The sequence below is a fragment of the Danio aesculapii genome, chromosome 1, assembly GCF_903798145.1.
Source record: "Danio aesculapii chromosome 1, fDanAes4.1, whole genome shotgun sequence".
Lineage (NCBI taxonomy): Eukaryota > Metazoa > Chordata > Actinopteri > Cypriniformes > Danionidae > Danio > Danio aesculapii.
Window position 1 is genome coordinate 20326631 of NC_079435.1, and position 15500 is coordinate 20342130.

A 15500-nucleotide genomic window follows, 5' to 3' on the forward strand; every position below is an offset into this window, starting at 1 on the left:
ATATGTCAAAACAGCAGGCAGTAAACTCTCAGAACTGATGGCTTCAATGACCCAAATGCCATTGCACCCTGAAATATTCGAAGAAGCAAGTTACCCAGAGAAGCAATTCCAGCATTATGAGTAAGTTTTAAATGATGCTTTATCAATGCACCTCTTTATAACTTACAGGATTTCATTATTTTAACACAAATTCTCATCTAAAATGTTGACAGATCCTGAGCTACGCATAGTTTTGGTTGGTAAAACAGGAGTCGGAAAGAGCGCTACAGGAAACACCATTCTTGGCGAAAAAGCTTTCAATTCAGAAGCAAGAGCGACGTCCATCACTAAAGAATGCTCACGTGAATCACGGATGATGAACAGAAGGCAGGTTTCAATTGTGGACACTCCTGGCCTGTATGATACTCACCTGTCCAATGAACAAGTCATAAACGAAGTTGTGAACTGCATCAGACTCGCAGCTCCGGGTCCTCATGTCTTTCTTCTCATAATTTCCATTGGACGCTTCACTGAAGAGGAGAAGAATACAGTTGAACTGATTCAGAGAGTCTTTGGGCAGCAAGTGCACAGACACATGATGGTTTTATTCACCAGAGCTGATGATCTTGAAGACAGGACACTGGAGGATTTTATTGAAGAAGCTCCAGAGCTTAGAAAAGTGATAGAGGCATGCTCAGGGAGATTTCATATGATGAATAATAAAGAAAAGAGAGACAGAGCGCAAGTCGATGAACTTATAACCAAGATTGTGGTCATGATAAAACAGAATCAAAACAGCTATTATAGCTACCACATGTTTGAGATGGCCAATGAACTCAACAATGTGAGGAAAACTGCCAGGGAAAAAGATCAAATCATTGAAGACCTAAAGAAGGAGTTAAGAAAGATTCAAAAAGACACTGATAAGTCCTTTTGCTGCATATTGTAGGACTGTCAACAAAATGCATGCAGCAAATTCCAAAGGTGAAAAGTTTCTTTTTTATTGTTATATATTTTTTTGTATACATTTTGTCTTTTTAATTTAGATTTGTATTGATTATTATTTTTGTTGGTATTATATTATTAATAATAATATTGTGAGGCTAAAAATGTATTTTTAAAGTTCAAAGTTTCACATTTGACTCCTTTGCGTATTTGCTTTTCATTATACATTACTGTCATAGTTTTTTTCTGGAACTGATTACTCAGCATTGAATATTTAACATCAACCAAAAGGACGATTTGAAAAATATTTGGGTTTGGCCTTACATTTGATTATTATTATTATTATTATTATTATTATTATTATTATTATTATTATTATTATTATTTATCATAACCCTTTATACAGGTTAGACTATGTATGCCTATAGCTAAATTAATTTGTGGTTACAATTATTTGACTACAAAAATTTGTTTCTGTCGTAATTCCACATTTTTATTTGTAGTAATAGAGAGGTTAATTTCATAAGAGTTGCAGTAGTATTCAATAATATGGTGTTAACGGCTAAATACATCAGCAGCTTTGACCAGCATTGGGACCAGCACACTAGCAACAAAACATACCTTACCAGCATATGCTGTATTTCAGCAGGAAATAACAAAATAATAAGTTGATTCAATGTTAGTATTTCCAATGATGGCAAATGATTCAGTAATTAACTTTGATTCAATGTGGATATTTTCAATGTTGCAATTCAACCTCAACCAAAATGAGGATTCTCATTCAAATTTCAGTAAACAATGAATCATTGATACTCTGGGTTTGTTCTTTGATTATTATTATTATTTATCATATTTTACAGGTTAAACTATGTAGGCCTATTGTGGTTACAGTTATTTGAATACAAAACGTTTTTGTTTGTTTTATTTGTAGTAACACAAAGGTAAATTTTTATAGGAGTTGCCGTAGTACAGTGTGTGGTAGGCTAATAGGGTATATGTCGAAGCATGCTAATAGGACTTTTAATTTGCCAGTAAACTGGGTTACTGATTTCACCAGATTTCTACCAGATTTCAAGAAGCACTGCATTTAATTACATTGTCCTCTGCCATGTCTTTATTTAAACATTTATTTTACCTCAGTATATTTAATGGAGCTTCTGCACTAGCCTGCCGATTTTGACAGGCTCGTGCGAGTAAACGGCTTTTTGTCTCGTTTTACACTTGAGCAACTAAATGAAAGCCAAAGTCTATTTAACTGATTGTTTTGTAATTACATGACAACATCGATGCTGTAAAAGGAATCGTATAAAATGGAAAAAAACTCACAATAACAGGTCACCAGAAGTTTATCAGTATGGGAACAACACTAGCTCGGCATATACCCTATATCGTGTTAACGGCTTGATACCTCAGCATTAGTATATAGAAGATCAGCTGGCATGCGCAGGTATATCATCGCCATCTTGAGGTGATCTGGAATAATTACATGTGTATTACTGTATTTTCCATCTGTTATGACTCCATGGCTGTCTGAAATTTTTTTAGGATATTCTCAGGTGCATATTTTTTTGTATAGCCTAGTATTAATCTAGTATTAATGTAATATGTAATGTAATTATTGTAGCCTACTATTTTTCAACCAAACTAGTAGTATGTTTACATCAAGTTTGAAAATGCAAGGCAAGGTACCCTAACTGTAAATGACTTGCAAATTAGAGGAAATTAACAGTTGGATAACAATGATGTATAAGCAACCCTAACTGTAGCCTACTTAACATAAACGCATCCCTTAAATGTGACTGGCTGATTGGAATGTTGTTTCAGGATGGACATGGATATTGATCCAGGAACATGACAACGTTAAATCACACTAACCGAGAATCTTAGGTAGAAGAAAAGTCAAGAGAAATAGCCTTGCAAGGTCAATATCTAAAGGCTTTCTTTATCACGCTGAGAGTTTAAACCTCCAAATACAATATGTTTTTTTTTACACACAGTTGTTTTTATGTGTAAAACAAAAAGTCTTCAATATTAGCATTGCAAACTTACAATTTAGCATATTCTTCTTCCATTATGTTTGAATTGCTGCATGATTAAGAATTGCAAACCAAACGGGTTACCACTGGATCTAATGTTAGTATTAAGCATAAATAACCTGTGTTATTTTGACTCAATACTTAAAAGAACAGGTCACCCAATGATGAAAATGCTTCTTTAATTACTCACTGTCATTGTTTCCAACCTGTATGCATCCCTTTCTTCCTTGGATCATAAAATTTTGTAGTTTTTAAAAAATGCTTAGGGTCAAAATACTGAAGTTATTGCCAATCAGCACTTTGAGAATGAAAGCAGGACATTTTCTATGATATTACCACAGCCTAAGCCAGTGGTTCTCAATCCCAATCTGCATGACCCACCGCTCTGCATATTTTGTATGTTCCTCTTATCACTTCAGATGTTTGTTCTAATTTGACTTCTCCCCGAGTTCGTGTGGGTTTCCTCCACAGTCCAAAGACATAAGTAAATATGTTGATAAGTGAATTGGATGAACTAAATTGACCATAGTGTATGAATGTGTGTGTGTGTGAACATGAGAGTGTATAGGTGTTAGTGCATCCGCTGCGTAAAACATTTGCCAGAGTAGTTGGTGGTTCATTCTGCTGTGGTGACCCCTGATAAATAAGGGACTAAAGGAAAATAAATGAATGGATGTATTTACTTACAGAGGTTTGTCACACTTCTCTAGTAAGTGTCATTTGTGTGTGAAGACACTGCAGGCATTGTGCAAATCCATGAATGAGCATTACATAGTGAAGTAGAGATCTCCTCTACTCAGGGAGTAGCGAGCAATGAACACTGTTTAGGTACCCTGTCATTCAGCACACAGTTCTTGCATGGAGCTCCTCTAGTATTACGATGTAATGTCCAGTGTTGTCAACTATTTCCAATGAAAAGTAGCTAAATGTTGCCAGATGACGTCACGTACTAGCATATCAGTGACGTCATCATGCAGTATCTTACAAGTGTAAACCCCTCATGTCTCTACTCTCTGACGCGCAGTGTATTATATTATAATAAACATTACATCCAGATGCACAATAGGTTCTGATCAACATATTACTTTGCGTGATGACATCATTGCGTATTCGCAACTCAAAACTACATCTTTATGTAGTATACAAATTAATTGTTTTCTCAAATTGTCTGGCCACCTCAGCAAAAACATTATTTGAAATATGTCCATTTGGATTTGTATGAAAAATATAGTTGACTATTTGTAAAAGTAATACAAACACTTTTTGATGAGAATGTTTTATTTTTAAATATAACACTGGTAATGAACAGTTACATTCTTTTAAACAAGCCAGCTTGTGTATTTTTTTTAACGTGTGAAATTAACGCATTTGTGAGAATTATGGAATTTATTACTACCTAAATTTACTGAGTGAAGCCTGTAGCTACTGCTCTTTTGAGTCACTTTTTAAGTGACTTCATTTTTCATTTGTTGCTAGGTGCTTTTTGAAAAAAACGTTGCTAGAGTAGTATGAAAAGTTGCTAAATCTAGCAACAAAATTGATAGGTTGGCAACACTGGTAATGTCTCGGCTGTGTAAAACATGGCGGTTCCTTTGTTTTCATTCTGGCTAGCGCCACGAGCGAGTAAATTCTCTGTAAACCAATAACGTTCACCTGCGCCTCACCTTCACCTCGCTCCACCTTTTGGAAAGCTTTAGTCCTGCTAGGTACCCTTTGCAAAGGGTACCCAAAAGTGGTACATTACGGCTCGCTTTTAGGGACCTTTTGACAGTGGAAACGGCCATAAAAGCGTACCGAACCGAACCGTACCATTCAGTGGAAGTGGGCCATAATGAGCTGATTATCTGGATCAGTTGTGTTAAATATAAGCGACAGCCCTTCTGAAAAAAACTGCTTAAACCAGCCTAAGCTGGTTAGCTGGTTTTAGCTGGTTGTCCAGCGTGGTTTTAGAGGGGTTTTGGCCATTTCCAGGCTGGTTTCCAGCTATTTCCAGCCTGGTCTTAGCTGGTCAGGCTGGAAGTTGACCAGCTAAAACCAGCTTGACCAGCCTAACCAGGCTGCTAGCCCAGCCAAAACCAGCTATGTCCATCTTAAATCAGGCTGGTCAAGGTGGTTTTAGCTAGTTTTAGCTGGTCATTTTCCAGCCTGACCAGCTAAAAAATGCTGGAGCTTAGGCTGGTTTAGGCTGTTTTTTTCAGCAGGGAGGGAAAGGAAATTACCATTGTACTCAAAATGAAATTGATAATGAATTGGAAAGCATAAAATGTGAGGTACAATACACATGTTTTATTTATTGGTTGTACTTTTATTTTCTTTGTTGAGATTGTGAAAAGTGAGTTTGGAGCAGAATCTTATCTGAGTGAGAGCAAGTTATGACACAGGGGTGTTCAAGCCCGCTCCTGGAGGGCCACTTTGCTGCAGAATTTAGCTCTAACTTGCCTCAACACACCTGTGAAGAAATAACAGTTTCTAATAACAGCGTGTTCCATTCAGAAGGGCTCGTCTCTATGCCCTAAACCCATTGAAGGGTTTACTCTCTGAAGTGACAGCTTTGAAGGGATTAGGACGTATTGGGTTGAACCTTTACATATGAAATGTGCTGTTCAACACCTGCACCAAATGTACCCTTGGAAATCTTTTATTCTGAAGGGCACTTTAAAGTGGCTAGTTTTGATCTGGAATGACACTTCAAGAATACTGCCATGATTGTTTTCACTCCATAGTACCCTTTTGAGAGTGAGTCAGAGATTTTCTAACTTTGGGGAGATGAAAATGTTTGTATTACCTACAATTGGAAATCCCGTAATGTTAACTTGGTCATGTGAAGCATGTCTTAGCCAATCACATAACAGCTTTCCTTCCCTGCATACTACTATTGCATTTTAGGCTAATGATTTTAGGCTTGCCTTTGTGATATGTCTTGTGTGGAAAGCACCGTAAAAGCTGCGGTCACACTGTACTTTTCTCCCCATTGACTTCCATTCATACGCACGGGAATGCGTCAGACCGGAAACGCAAGCTCATGCGAAAAGTTTCGCAGTTCGCTACATGTAGGTAAGGCCTTAATTAGCTGGTTTAGGTGTGCTTAATTAGGGTTGGAGCTTAAATATGGAGAAAAGTAACCAACAACAAGCAGGATTGGACACCCATTATATAATCACCCATATATGAAGATTACAACCTAGGTAGCAATGAATTCTGGCTCAGATTTGGCATAAAGCTGGCACAGGAGGCATTCATCCGGCACTGGAACAGCATGTGGGCCAAACATGGCCCAGGTTTGGCAGAGGTGGCATGCAAGGCGGCACACAAGATTTGGCACAGATGTAACACAGTATTTGACCCAGAAGTTTGGCCTGTTTTAAACCACATTTAAAATGCATTAAAATTATTTTTGAATAACGAAAAAAATTCTACCAATCAGGTCGCTTTGAGAAAAAGCACGCCCATAGTGTGCTTAAAGTGCAGTGCTTCATGGGTTTTTCATTGCAATTGTGACACACCAATCTGGCCCAGTTCAGGACCAGTCATGAGGTATTAACTTGGCTGAGCCTTGGCCCAGATATGGTCCATGTTTGGCCCTTGTCTGGAAGCCAGACTTGGTCCAGTCATGTACTGTAATTCACTGCGGCATGTGGGCCAAGCAAACCCTGATTGTGTGGGCCAGATCTGAGCCAGAGAAATTTTGCTACATGGGAAGGGTCAAAATCTATATACATAAACATGAAGAAACTTTCAAATTTAGAAAATACATCATTAAAAATACACATAAAATGCAGCATTGAAATGAGTGCTAATCATTCAATTATTTGAGTATTATGTCATGTAGAAGAAAAAAAAAACATTGTATTCTGAATCATGAAAACACAAACTGTTTTACATTAGTCACTATAGCCTAATATAATTGAAGGTTTAGCTGTCAGGGGGAAAAGTTAACCAAAACTTTGTTTTTTAACTTGTAATAGCTAAACATCAGGCATCTGTTGTATTACCCAACATAAATCACGATGAAAAACTATTTTGTATGCTGTCAGTAAGATTCAAAATTAACATCAACTATTTTAAAACCACAAAGAAACTGTAAATAAGTCTAATTTTAATCTTATGCAGTCTGTTTCATTATAATGTGTTGATTCATAAACACTGTGTTGTTTGAGGAAACATAGGCTTCATCTCCCAAACAAAACAAAAACAATCTCAAAGAGAGCACCCAAAAATAAAAAATGCAATTTATTTACTCATCCTCAAACCATCTTAGATGTAGGAGACTTTTCTTCAGCATAATAATAAAGATTCTTATTACTGTAACTGTGGTAGTTGGTGATTTACAAATGAAACTGTGGTACCTTGTGACGTCTAATAAGGCAAATCAACTCTGCCCTACAATGGCAAAGTGCAGTAACTACACATCTGGTTAAAATTGAGTTAGGCCTAAAAAAGGCATTGTGACATTTGTTCTGCCTTGAGACAAATGCTGCGTTTGAAATCACCTACTACTCAGGTACTACATTTGAATTAGAATTTTCTTCAAGGCCATCAGAAAAGTACTTTATATATAGTACGAATGTGAGTATAAGTGGAACACAGACATAATATATCTTAATATATCAGACATTTGTCATTATTATGTGACCTACACATGTCAGTTGTGTCATAAACTCATGAATTATCTCGCAGTGCATTATGGGATAGCGTAGTGTCCATTGGACGTGCACTTCAGAATCTCACTCGAAGTAGTGCTGTTGGTCATCCAGGTACTTCTTGCATACTGTTTTTCAAATTCTATGAATTCGGACGTAAAAATATCAGAGGCATTTTGTTCAGTTTCAGTGCATGCGTAGATACTTTTGCCTTTGAAGGCCTGAACTGCTACTGACATTTTGAGAGTTAAAAAATATAAATCCGTGAAGTAGTCAGCTTTTACAATTATTATAGGTGTTTTAAGGCTGTAAAACCCCTCACTACACACTTTATACACTGTTCTCAGACAGGCATTAACATTTTCACATGTTTCTCTCGTTTAAACACTCTCAAAGTTCAAACCTTCGTAGAAAACTCCAGTATTATAGAATAAACCCAAGATCAAAACCATTTGATCTTCATTAATTTATTCCTTAATAGCGCCCTACAACTGCGTAACTTCTACTTTTCTTTAGCGTGTCCAGAAGTCCAACTTGTTGTGCGATGGTTAACATCTTTCTCTGCCCTTTGGGTGCTACTGCAAGTGCCTTTGACGGTGCAGATTGTTCTGTCGACATTGTGGGGAAAAAACTTGCAAACATACAGTAAAGCATTCAGAGTCACACTGCTAGCGATCGAAGATTTATGAACGCTGAACGCATTCTGTGCTGTAGAGGAGACACAGCATAGAGGATATTGGTTGACAATGGTCTACAGCCAATCAGAACGCAGAACACAATGCGCTGTAAAAAATAAAAATAAAAGCACGTTAAATTGCACGAAAAAAAAAATAAGTGAAACTGCAAGGCCGCGAAAAGTGAACCGCATTATAGCGAGGGACCAATGTACACAGACAAACGCTACTGTAACGGAGGCCTCGTTGGTAGAGCAACCGACTCCCATACGGAAGGTCGCTGGATCGATACCAGCTCGGAGCGGGTTGGGTGGTGTAGGACCGGTGGGGTTATATTGGTGCCGTGACCCGGATGGGAGTGAGGTTTAGGGGGGTGAGTGTAATTGAGGCCAGCTTGTAAGTGCTGTGCAGGTAAACCTCACTCCTCTGACCTCTAAAAAAAGTGCTCTAGTGACATGCCATGGCCATGGACTTTAGCATCCTTGGTAGAGCAACCGACTCCCATGCGGAAGGTAGCCGGTTCGATACCAGCTCGCAGTGGGTTGGGTGGTGTAGGACCGGTGGGGTTACATTGGTGCCGTGACCCTAATGGGAGTGAGGTTTAGGGGGGTGAGTGTAACGGAGGCCAGCTGGTAAGTGCTGTGCAGGTAAACCTCATTCCTCTGACCTCTAAAAAGGTGCTCTAGTGACAGATGCTAGAGGCCATGGCCTTTAGCCTCCTTGGTAGAGCAACCAACTCCCATGCGGAAGGTCGCCGGTTCGATACCAGCTCGGAGCGGGTTGGGTGGTGTAGGACCGGTGGGGTTACACTACACTCATATTTATACCATCAAATCCTGATGATACATTGAAATTCCAAAATGATATGATCTGTAAACATGCAGTATGTAGGATTGACACCTATGAAATACGTTTTCGATCAAGGCTACCTGTGCAAACTGGCAGTGGGCAGGTTATAGAGACCAAAACAAAGACAAATGTTCTGACACAGAACAAACATTTCATTTAAAAAAAGAATAACTGACTTCAGCATTGTTTTTGAAGTATGTAAACTTAGCATGTTTCTCAAATATCTTTATATATTTTTATGCCTTAGAGGAGTCAAAAACTTACAGCATGTTTAATGTCCTACTAAAAAAGAAAAAGGAAGTCCTCTGGATCTTAAATGCCTTGAGGGTGAGTAAATGTACAGCACATTATCATTTTTGAGTGACCATCTCTTTAAATTAGCCATTACAAATGGAGGCATGACCAGTGACCGATTCTCAATGGATGTACTGTGTTTCTGTATCCATTTTAAATGGACACGCTTTCATGCTTTAGCAGATGCAGGTCCATTTCTTCTTGGTCTCTTGTGCTGTTATAACCCGCGCCTGGATTTTAAAGCTCTCAGCTCTGCACTCTAACACACATCCATTCACGCTCTCCCTTCTCTGGCTCTTCAGTCTCTGTGCTAAAGCCATGAAGATGCTGTCCACCTGGTCGTCTTTGAGACCTTTGGCTGAAGTGAGATAAAAAGACATCCCGTGGACTTCAGCCAAATGACGAGCCTGCTCGATTAGCACAGAAGCATTTGAAGACATCAGGTCAGCCTTGTTGCAAACTAGGGCACGTGGAATATCCAGACCAAGAGAGTGTTGACGGCATTCGTCCATCCACAAAGGCAGATTGCAGAAACTAGATTGGTTTGTGACGTCAAAGACAAAGACAATACCATGCACATTTCGATAGTAGTGCTGCACCATGCTTTTGCGGAAACGCTCCTGACCGGCCGTGTCCCATAGCTGTACCTGGAGTAAGATAGAAAGGGAGCATTTTATATTCTTGCGGAGGTAAAAAAAATGATCACAGAATTTGTAATGATTTAATTGGTTATTATGGAAATTGAATTGGTTTTAATGGAAATTCCAATGGGCCTATGGATCTCTGCTGGCAACTTTTTTTGCACTCTGTTGGTAGCATGTTATAAATGTTCTACAAGCTTTTACACATTAGAAACTATGGTAATGTGCTGGTTTTGATGATTAAAGTTTGATGGTTTGTAATGATATATCTGTATTGGAAATCATTAGAACTTCTGTGATGGTTTCTTTTCTTATTTTCAACAGGGATATAAGACGGAAGCAGGGGTGGACTTAACCAATAAGCGAAGTAAGTTTCCGCTTAGGGACCTGGGGAATTAGGGGGCCCCGACCAATGCCAGAAAGCCTATATTAATCATATAGCTCTTTTATTATTTTCTATCATATGTTGTAATATCTGTCTATAACCATTAAGATTTTAAAACTGGGGCCCCCATGAATAATGTACGGCACATGCAAATATTAAAATCTAATCACAAATATGGTTAATACATATAGTTTGTGATTTTTTTTTTTTTTTTTATTAGTGAGTTTATTGTATTTAATGTTACATTAAGAAAATAAAGGTTCCACTTAAAATATGTTTTAACATGTAGTTTATTCACACACAAAAGAAAACACACGCATCTACAGAGGAAAGAAATATCTATAAAGAAAGAGTTTTAATGCTATGGTCCCATACCTGGAATTGCTTAGGGCCCCCAAATAAATAATCCGCCTCTGGACGGAAGCATACAAACATCATGGATTGACAGGCCCGGATTGACTAATCGGGAGGACCGGGAGAATTTCCGGTGGGCAATGGACCAGTCTAATATTGACTTTTCAGACTAGAGTATTATATTATGCAGCCTACATGTTCGTCATTGTTTATAATTTGTGGAAAATGTCTGAGCTTCTCTTCTTCAAAAATGAAGCCCAGTTCCTCTTTTGTAGTTAGTGCAGCTATCTCTCAACAACACGGTGAAATCCCCAATTCTGCTATTGTTCCTCTATGGGGTTCACAGGCAAAATCTTCGCAAAAATCTTAACAGTAGGCTATAAGGTCGATTTACGCATTAGACAACAGATTCATTCGGTTCACAAATCATATTAATTCGATAATTGGTCAACGTCAAATTATTAGGTCTTTTTAAATAAACATATTCAAAAGGTTTGGCAGGAGAGTTTGGAATAAGCTAATTAACTAAACAGGCTAACAAGAAACATGCAGAAAACGCGTGAAATGAGGAGAAATTGTGTAGGCAACTGAGAACTCGATTTATAGACTGAAAATAAGGATTCATTTTTAATTGCAGATGTTGCTAAACAGTTCTGATATAGGTCTGTGTACGATTAGGACCTTAGAATAAAAATACAATAGGGAATCATCATGGAAAAGAACTTTCAGTGATATTCATGTTATTCAATCATTTAATTATATTCGCAAATTATTGCAAATATTATTAAAGAAATAGGTTCAGTACATATCACTTCAAAATCAAATGACAGTGTATCAACCATTAAACGAAGACTTACTTTATCTTCTCGCCGTCTATCTGAAGAAGTTTCTCTCGAAAATCCACCCCGATGGTCGCCTCTGTTCTTGTAGGAAACTGCCCAGTGCAGAATCGATGTGTCAGACAGGTCTTACCGACACCGGCATCCCCGATCACGATGATCTTACAGGTCCGACAGCAGCGCACCGGGGGGCCGTTAGAGGAGCTGGAGCTTTCTAAAGAAGAATCCATCGACTGCTCCGCTGCTGAGGGATTAACGTCAAACTGGTTGGACGTTAAATGTTCACACAGAGGACCAAGTGAGCACTGCTCACATGCCCATGACAGACGCTTACTATAACTTCCCCTTAAATACCCACAGGAGAGAGTCGTTTTCTAAATCCACCTTAACATAACCTGAAAAAGGGTAAGCTAATTAAAGTAAATTTAGTTTTTTTTTTTAAATATATATATATATATATATATATAACTCAGAGGCATTCCAGTTTATGTATGTATATCATGTATGTTTTCATGTATAGCCTACAATAAGTGTTAAACGCCGTTGCTAAGAGGGAAGTTTGACGTCAAGCTTGGACAGAAACCAAAAACATCCAACAACACTATTTCAAATCTTTCTCAATAGCAAATAGTTTGTAGTGAAAAAAACCTGTGCTGTATCACTAGGCTACATTTCACATCAGGGTTATGATATGCTTAAAAGTTAAACGTGTTCATAAAAATATCAAAATTATTAATTTTAATTTGTTGCTAATGTATAGCTGAAAGGAAACATCAAACATTAGACTCGTGTGTATATATAAATAAAAATTTAAAAAGTCACGGCTATGGAATCTCATACATCCATGGAAATTTTTCAAAGCACAAAAGATTATTCATAGTGTAAAGTAAAAGGTTCTATAGATCAGGGATGTCCAATCTTTCTCAGGGAGGGAACCATGACTGGCACACTGGAAACTTCACTCCAGTACTTAGTTTTGACATTAAAAGTTAAACATTTTCAAATTAAAACATTCGGTACACTATCAAAAATGATTCTTTTAGGGAACCAAAAGTACTGCATTGCTGTGAAATTCCAATTTTGGATTCTTCATTCTTAAGAGTTTGATTTTGGCGTAAAGGACTAACAAAACATCTGGAGCCTCATGATCTGGCAATCCCTCAGGTTAAGGATGATCTTCATTTCATCACTCAGTCTTCCTGGAGTCTACAGTGTTAAATATACATATATTAGAACCATTACAGCTGCATTTTAATCAGTTTTTTCTTATATAGTAAATTACCTACGCTGCAACAGACAAAACACCATGAACATAGTCGTAACTGGCTTTTAGAGGCATGAGACTGCTATTTGGGTGCAGCTGCTCAAGACAGCTCTGGTAGATAGTAAAACTGAACCACTTTGATGCCGGACTGACACAAACACTGAAACATGTGAGATGTGCAGTGTGCTTGGTCCAGTAATGGAGTCCAATTGTGCACATTCTTGTTATCACATGATCTGTTAAAATAAAATCCACATCACTTTTTATTGCGCATGCTGGAATTTATACATTTTCCATCACAGTTTATGCACATTTTTTCTTATTGGATAAAATTTGGATTTCATTTATTTTCTACCACTTTTCCGGGGCCGTGTCACGGAAGCAGCAGTCTTAGGAGAGAACCCCAGACTTCCCTCTCCCCAGACACTTCCTCCAGCTCCTCCGGGGGATCCAGAGGCTTCCCAGGCCAGCCGAGAGACATAGTCCCTCCAGCGTGTCCTGGGTCTTCCCCGGGGCCTCCTCTGGTGGCACATGCCTGGAACACCTCCCTTGGTAGGCGTCCAGGAGGCATCCGAAACAAATGCCCGAGCCACCTCAGCTGACTTCTCTGAATGTGGAGGAGCAGCGGCTCAGAGCTCTACCCGAGTGTCAGAGCTCCTCACCCTACCCATAAGTTTGCGCCCTGCCACCCTTTGAAGGAAACTTATTTTGGCCGCTTGTATCCGAGATCTTGTCCTTTTGGTCATGACCCAAAGCTCATGACCATAGGTGAGAGTAGGAGTGTAGACTGAACGGTAAATCGAGAGCTTTACCTTTTGGCTCAGCTCCTTCTTTACCACAACGGACCAGTACGTTGACCGCATTACTGCTGCCGCTGCACCAATCTGCCTGTCAATCTCACGCTCCACCTTCCCTCACTCTTAAACAAAACCCCAAGACACTTGAACTCCTCCACATGGGGTAAGGACTTTCCTCCAACCTGGAGATGGAAAGCCACCTTTTTCCAGTGGAGCACCATGGCCTCGGACTTGGAGGTGATTCTCATCCCAGAAGAATTAGGATAAAAAAATAAATAAAAAAAAAGTTTCTTACTACATTGTGCAAATAAGCTTTTTATGTGCATTTTCAAAACGTATGCCCACGTTGGCGTTTCCATTAAGCATTTATGTGATACTTAAAAATACACATAAAAAGTTGTATAAAAACAGTTATTAAATCAAAGCTGTGCATGAACAATGAAGGCTGACCTAAGGCTGGTCTATACTGCATCGAGTGATCGGCAAGACCTACAGAGCCTACCTTGTGTGTCGCCGTGCATTTATACTTCTGCACGCTGTTTGTTGCTCTGCAATAACACTTCCAAAACGCTGTCGAGTATCTTCACGGGTGTTTTGTTTTTTCTGAACACTACAAGTAGCTCAAACTCGCTCATTCAGAGGCGGGAACCGGTGTCATGAGAATCGAGTCCCCCCTGACAACTGGAGTTGAAATGGGTGTAGTTTGTAGCGCCTGACTAATTTTCTATATCTATCTATCTATCTATCTATCTATCTATCTATCTATCTATCTATCTATCTATCTATGCAGCAGAATTCATTAAATTAATGTAATTTAAAAGAGCGTTTATAATGACAAAACTATTTAAATTATGTATTTTTGTATACAGATGCACAAACAAAAGGCATGTGTTGTGGCATGGAGAATTTCTCGTTCATGCTTTTAATTTAGATAGCCTACGACGTCCTACCACTTCATATGTAAATACAATGTTACATATAAATACATAAAAAAAGATCAAAAAGACATCATCAGACGTTTGCAAATGTTTCGATTATTTAAACTATGCATGTCTTTAACTTGTAGTTACCGATAATAATGTTACTAATATGATTAGTCTTGTTAAAATCTCAAGACTGAGAATAGACTATCAAAAGCACCCAAATATGAGTATAATTGCACTGTGGAGAGAATAGCTTTTGATCAGGCATTCAACGCAGATGATCCATTCGGGTCCTAAACAGATTCGATTGCAAGGGGGAACTTAATTTCTCACCACACCGGCAGACGTGCAACAACTTTAATCATAAGGTAAACACAAAATAAAAGCTTCCATCTGGAGCTCCTTAACGGGATTCGACACTTGTAAACAATCCCTTCAACGGGTTAACGGCTGCCAGCATCACCCACACTCGTCACAGCGACCAAGCTGACCAATCACAGCTTGCGCTACGCGTCATTGCGATGTTTAGTTACATTTTTGAGAGGTGTGCGAGATGTATGCGATTGTGCGCAGGCTGAACTGAAGCATACACTTGACGCAGAAATAAAAATCAGCCTTTATGCCTTTATACTCTGTGTCAAGCGAACGAGTATGGTCCGGCGCAGCCTTTGCGTGGTCCCAGACCCCTCGCCGATGCGCACCTCTCTAAAAAAAATTTAACTACACATGGCAACTACTCGTAGCACAAGCTCTGTGATTGGTCAGTTTTGTAGCTGTGACGAGTATGGGCAGTTATAAGAGCTGCGAGCCCGATAGACCAGGCCAAGATGGAAACTTTTGTTTTGTGTTTACCTTATGATTAAAGTTGTTGCACATCCGC

At 38.8% G+C, this 15500-nt stretch overlaps 2 protein-coding genes across 2 annotated transcripts; one reads left to right on the forward strand and one right to left on the reverse strand.

Annotated features, from left to right (window-relative positions):
• Positions 1 to 36: 36 nt before the first annotated feature.
• On the forward strand, positions 37 to 10578 carry LOC130228580 (GTPase IMAP family member 4-like). Its single transcript, XM_056457013.1, has 3 exons — positions 37 to 120; positions 213 to 963; positions 10383 to 10578. Exons 1-2 carry the CDS (start codon positions 117 to 119, stop codon positions 926 to 928), a joined length of 720 nt encoding a protein of 239 aa, XP_056312988.1. The 5' UTR covers positions 37 to 116; the 3' UTR covers positions 929 to 963; positions 10383 to 10578.
• On the reverse strand, positions 4320 to 11936 carry LOC130228590 (ras-related protein Rab-33B). Its single transcript, XM_056457023.1, is given in 2 exon segments — positions 4320 to 10064; positions 11651 to 11936. Coding segments are annotated over 2 exon segments (687 nt in total). The 5' UTR covers positions 11867 to 11936; the 3' UTR covers positions 4320 to 9593.
• Positions 11937 to 15500: the final 3564 nt, after the last annotated feature.